At 34.6% G+C, this 6224-nt stretch overlaps 1 protein-coding gene across 8 annotated transcripts; it reads right to left on the bottom strand.

Moving 5' to 3' along the window:
* Nucleotides 1-909: 909 nt before the first annotated feature.
* On the bottom strand, nucleotides 910-5942 carry LOC140989559 (pentatricopeptide repeat-containing protein At1g71460, chloroplastic). Of its 8 annotated transcripts, XM_073458806.1 has the most exons (4): nucleotides 5760-5938; nucleotides 5450-5550; nucleotides 5088-5160; nucleotides 910-3432 (listed from the first exon to the last, which is right to left on the bottom strand). In XM_073458806.1, exon 4 carries the CDS (start codon nucleotides 3415-3417, stop codon nucleotides 1351-1353), a length of 2067 nt encoding a protein of 688 aa, XP_073314907.1. In that variant the 5' UTR covers nucleotides 3418-3432; nucleotides 5088-5160; nucleotides 5450-5550; nucleotides 5760-5938; the 3' UTR covers nucleotides 910-1350. The 8 variants fall into 8 exon arrangements, with proteins under 8 accessions (XP_073314907.1, XP_073314909.1, XP_073314906.1 ...); XM_073458808.1 differs by lacking the exon at nucleotides 5450-5550 and having other exon boundaries at nucleotides 910-3428; nucleotides 5760-5942; XM_073458805.1 differs by lacking the exon at nucleotides 5450-5550 and having other exon boundaries at nucleotides 5760-5941.
* Between the last annotated feature and the right edge of the window lie 282 nt (nucleotides 5943-6224).

Here is a 6224-nt window from a genome sequence, read left to right as displayed (position 1 = left end):
AATTTAATTTATTAAACTCAAAAGTTGAGTTTATTGAATATTAAATTTTGGAGGTAATAAAATTCAAGGAGTTGAATTTATAATAAATTCAAATGTTGAATTTATAATGGATTTAATTTAATAAATTCAAATGTTGAATTTATAAATGATTTAAATTAAATGTAATGGGTGTATGTATTATGGGCTTGTAAGAGTACAAGACCAACATACAAATTATTAAGGTTTTTAATTGAACTTTAAAAGATTAATTAATTAATTAAACTAGTTGGACTAGAATAATTAATTGATTAAGCCCATTAAGTAATCAATTTATTAATGGGCCCTAAGCTTATATATATGTGTATTAGGCTTAGGGTTGATAAGAATTCATTCATAATTTTTCTAAAAACCTCTCCTCTCCTCTCAAAAGAATTTCGACCACCTTGAAGTAAATAGTTTGAGCCGTCTCTCAAATATTTTCTCCTACGCAAAATCTCTTCCATATTTTCTAGTGCAAATTGGAAGATGAATAAATCATCTAGTCGTGGACCTGATTAGAAGGAAACAAGCTTTTGAAGAAAGTTCGTAGGGATTTCATCAAGAGCTATCTCCGCTAAACCCGGAATAGTTGGAGCCATGTGATTAATTCACCTAAGGTATGTAATTCCAACGCCTTATGAATGTTCATATTAAAACCATACGAGTGCTCAAACAAATATTTTGATTGTCAAAATAAAATAAAATTTTAAACTTCCGCTGCGTTTGGGCACATAGAAAACCGAGATCCAACACAACCAACCACCATGAAATGAATTGAAGAAGCACGAATGCACCCATGCCACCTCAGACACACAAAGCATGCCATCAGGTGCACAATCTGAATAACGGAGAAGCGTGACACAAGCACAAACAATTCCAGAAAACATGCAGTGTAACAAACTATTTAAGTTTGTATTTTCATTAAATCGTTGTATGAAAGTGTTGATTTTTAATTTAAATTATCTACAAATTCAATGAATTTTGTTACAAACGGTCAATACATCATCTTCCCGCGGAGTTACAATTCCAAATATCAAGCATGACAAGATCAAAATCAATGTTTACACCATGGAGTTATCAGATCTTTTTCCAACTCAAACCACATAGTATCCCAATATAAAACTACCCCATGATTTGTCAGAGTCCATAGCGATTAAATTCAATAGAAGTTACCATGGAAGTTCGTATTTGAAGAATTCAAAGAAAAGTTGATGCTTCCCGTATCTTCAGTGTGGATATTTCTTGCTTTGCATAGTATTTCGTGCAATACGCATGGATACAAAAATGTGGAAAGGAGGGCTCCAACCAATCACAAAGTGGACGAAACGTGATTTATTGGCAAGCCAAGGATGATCTCATTTGTATAAATTTCTGGGCCACCTCGAATCGACCAAAATGAGTAAAAAGGTCGATAACGATAGAGTAATGTTCTTCAGATGCTTTGATTTTATATTTTCGGGTCATTAAAGTGAAAATCCTCAGTGCATCGTCTGCAAGTTCAGCTTTCTGACAAATACATAGAATCACTTTAAAGGTAAATTGGTTTGGAGAGGAACCAGCGGACACCATTTCATCAAAAAGATGCAAGGCTTCTTCATATCGACCGTTGCATCCACACGCCTCGATAATGGCTGTCCAAGTCATTGATCCCTTGACACAAACATCGTCAAATGACAACTTTGCTTCATTGATTGCTCCCCAGTTACCATACATTTTTATGATTTCTGCCGAAACAAAAGGGATTGATTCTAAATCTTTTTTCAAAGCTTGTCCGTGGACCTCCTTTCCAAGTTTTTGAACTTTAAGATCACCACAAACACTCAGTATCCTTGCCATAGTCACCGAGTCTGGCCGGTGTTTAGACAATTGCATTGCACGAAAAATACCAAGTGCTTCATGTAGGCATCGACTCTCTATGAAACACTCGATCATGGCTGTCCATGCTATAACATTCTTCTTCTCCATATTATGAAACAATTTTGCGCAGTAGTCCAAAACACCACAATTAGAGTACATCCTCATCAATGAAGTAGAAACGGAAACACCGGGCAGAAACCCATTCTTTACTGCATAAGCATGAACTTCCATCCCTTGTTTCAAGGCCCTCAGTTTTCCACAAACAGGAAGAACCGTAGCAATTGTCACAACATCAGGCTTAAACCCTTCTTGTTGCATCCAAATAATCGATCTTAATGCTTGCTCTAACCTCCCATTAGCAACATAACCTGATAAAAGAGCGGTCCATGAAATAACGTTTCTCTCCATTGATCTGTAGAACACCTTTCTTCCAGATACCATATCTCCACATTTGCAGTACATATCAACTAAACCAGACTGAATAAACAATTGCTTTGAGTACTCCTTCGTTTTGATAACATAAGCGTGAACCTCCTGCCCTATTTTTCGAGCAAATACTTCTCCAATCACCGGAAGGATACTAGTCAATATAACTGAGTTGACTTCTATACCCTCTTTTATCATCCACCTGGTGTATCCCAATGCTTCCCTTTGCAACCTATTATGAACAAAACCAGCTATCATCGCTCCCCACACCACCACATCCCTCTCCTGAAACTCCTCAAAGATACAACGTGCCAGCTTAATCTTGCCACATTTGAAATACATATCGATCAAACCAGTCCTAATTATACAACTCTCTATCAAACCATTTTTAATCAACATTCCATGAGTTTTCAGTCCCTGCCTCAAAGAATTAGCCCCTGCCAAGCTCTTGATCAAACAAGAAAAGCTGTAAACATTCAACTCCACACCAGAAGCCCGCATCTCCAAGAATGATCCCAACACTTCCCGATTATTACGCCTGCCGGAAACAACATTACCCCTAAGCAACGCATTCCAAGGATACACACTTGTCACATCTATTTCATCAAACACCTTCTTTGCATCCTCGATGGCTCCACAGGCCGCATACATATTCACGAGCTTTGTTTGCAAGAACTCATTTTTTTCAAGACCGTTTATCCTTACATGCACGTGCACCTGCTTCGCTGCATCAATTGCCTTGACTCTCACACAGGCAGAAATAAGCGATGAAAACGTTGTGACATTAGTGGGAATGCCACGGTGGTCCAGATAATCCATTATGGCAAGAGCTTCATTAAGTTTGTTTTGTTCAGCAAATTTCTGTATATCTTTGTAAATAGCATATGGGTTTTTGTCGGCAATTGGTATAGAGTTTGGGAACTCGTTATTTTTTTTGAATTTCTTGGGTTTTTGCTTCGAATGTTTGAGTGGAGAGACTAATGTTGATGCTTTGATCTTGAAGGTACTATTGTCGTGGTTGTCTTGAGTATATAATGGGTTTGGAGGGAACGAATGAATGAAAGTAAGAGGTTTTAGGGTGACGTTGAGGTGGCAGAGGGCCTCCATCGTAAACATCAATTAGAGACCTACCTGAGAATTTTTAGGGACGAGTCAATCAATCATCAAAATTTGGATCCCTCAAACAACAACATTCAATTCTTTCACTAATTTTCTCAAACAATTACATTCAGTTTTTTGCATTATGAGATGTTTTTTAAACTAGATCTATTGAATTCCGACTCAAAATAGCTAAAACTATTTCCTACAAAACACTTAAGTTTAGAGAAAATGATCTTTTAAATGGGTATTTTAAATTTGGACAAGATTTGTAAAGATTTCTTTGAGAAAAGATTGAAAAATTTGTTCTAATTTACCAACAAATATACCATAACTTCGAGATGAAATCCCAAAAGTATTTATTTTGTGAAATTAATAACCTATTAACATGAGAAACATTACAAGAAATCGAACTCTGGAGTTCGGAAAAAAACTCATACGCTCAATAGCAAAAACAAGTAACGCTAACATTTAAAAAAAAAAAAAAAAATTGGCTTCTTGCCATGACTTCAATCAGCTGGACATGGTTCGGTTAGTTGTAAAACTTAGTAAACAGGACCATATTGAGGGGGTTGAAAGTGGGGACGGAAGTGAAAGCAAGACGAGGTTAGATATAATAAATTAGGATAACTTTTTTATTTGACAAAAAAACTAATTATGTTTTTATAAAGAAATAAAAATACAAGAAAAACAACATTGAAGGGGATTGCTTTATATTTTTTGGTAAATAATGTCGACGGATTTTTGGTAGATAGTGTAATTTTGTGTAAGGGTATTTTGGTCAAAACGATAAATTATGCAAATTTAGTGTTCATATTAAAATCATATCAAACACAACATAAATTATCATACTATATATATTACTTATCTTTATTTTTTATTTTCTTATCATCTTACATGGATATCCTTCATTTATCCAATCATTAGATGCATATATATTTTTTTACATTAAAATCCCTCTGCGATATATTTTATTGTGATTCAGTTTCACATAAATTATCTTGTGATTCGATCCACAAACTTATTTTCTTTGATTAACTCCCTAGAATTGGACATTTTAAATTATCTTGTGATTCGACTGTCGACAGTATTTGTCAATATGTTACAAATAAACCAGCAAGTGAAATTACAAAACACAGATACCAAAACAGAAAAGGTAAGGAACATCTAATCTGTGTCCACAAGCAGAGAAGCAGTCAACAGAAATTTTTCGGTCATCCACAGAAGAACAAGAGCATTTTAATCAACCAATTCTCGTGGCTTTTACAGGCACTCTTTACTCCTCCATATAATTGGGCTTATTATGTCCATACTTACTGAAAGAGCCAATGTATATCATTTTAGAAACACCAACATACAAAACTTCAAAAAGTTCAGCAAAGTGTTTTTCAGAAAATCACACACTTTGTGGTTATCTAAAACATTCACAATCCACTTTTTTCATATCACAAAAACTTGTTTCAAGAATATGGTGCAAGCTTCAAATGATGGTGAATGCTTGAAGTTAAAGATAACTAGTTCCTCTACGCTTATGTTAAACCATTGCAACGAAAGGATCCAAATATGCCATTAAAATTAACCAAGTGTAAATATCAGAACAATAGCAGTCCAACTCATCCACACACTCAATATACATAAAACTGGACAAGTTGTATTGCTTGAGATGATTGAGTAGGAGAACTACATACCAACTGATAGATATGTAATTGGGCTGGCAAAAGTTCCACTCTGTGACATCTCATCGCTGAGAGATGATATCACCTGAAAAAATGGTACAACTAGAAACAAATTATGCTGTTCAACAAGATGAAAAGACATGTATTGATAAAGCGTCAATTGTTGATTACAACAAAAAAATTAATTTTCGTTTATCAAGTTAGTTCGCATTGTGAGAGAGCCTTCAGACATATTCAAAAGTTCCAAACCAATATAGAACAAAAAATAGAAAATAAACCAACAAACAGCCAGCAATTACAGACATAGCAAACAGGACCTCTTTCTATTAACATAGATAATACGCAGCAAAGCCCTACATTTATATCATTCAAACCTTTCGACAAAGCCGTCTAGATAACTACAATATTAAAAAAAGAATACAAAGTTGGGTTTCTTAGACATTTGAGGAGCTCAAGCGTCTTGATTATCCACATCCTGAATTGAGACAATATTTTTCCAGATCAAGATTTCCCAAATACTGAAAAAATGAAGCAAAATATAGCTAAAAACATATTTTTTTACTCGAAAACCAACTCATTAAATATCGATTCCGAAAACTTGAGGAATCCTCAAAAAAATTGGATCGAGCACACGAAATCCTTAACAACAAAAAAAAAAAGAAGCATTAAGGCCACTAATTTTACATCGAATTAATCGGAATAGCATAGAAGAACGACCCGGGCGTGAGGCGTGGGAGCTGATAGCGATGGAGGAAATGAGAGACGAGAAGAGGCTTGGATAAGAAGATCTTATGGCGGACAGGGGAAGCAAGATGAAGCTAGAGCATCAACAGTGGTGGGATGTCTCAAATATTTGTGGGCATTTCACGTAATGAATAAAATATCTTATTTCGTATTTCAGAAATTGAATGTTTATCGATCTCTTACTTTATTACTCTTATTTTTTTTATTTAAATATTTAATTGCAAGTAAATATTTATCGATCTCTTACTTTATTACTCTTATTTTTATTTNAAAAATGTTTGAAAAATTACAAATTAATTAAAATAAGTAAATGTTGAATAATTGATACTTTCATTATTCACTAGTTACGGAGACATGTTTTTCAAATGTGTTCAACTAAGTCGTGACGAAGTAGGTGGATGATGC

Source organism: Primulina huaijiensis, chromosome 12 (assembly GCF_012295235.1).
Source record: "Primulina huaijiensis isolate GDHJ02 chromosome 12, ASM1229523v2, whole genome shotgun sequence".
Lineage (NCBI taxonomy): Eukaryota > Viridiplantae > Streptophyta > Magnoliopsida > Lamiales > Gesneriaceae > Primulina > Primulina huaijiensis.
This window is presented reverse-complemented; position numbering and strand designations above follow the sequence as displayed.

Excerpts from the sequence above, each read along its gene's own strand:
- LOC140989559 (XM_073458808.1), bottom strand. The coding sequence starts at position 3,417 with ATGTTTACGATGGAGGCCCTCTGCCACCTCAACGTCACCCTAAAACCT.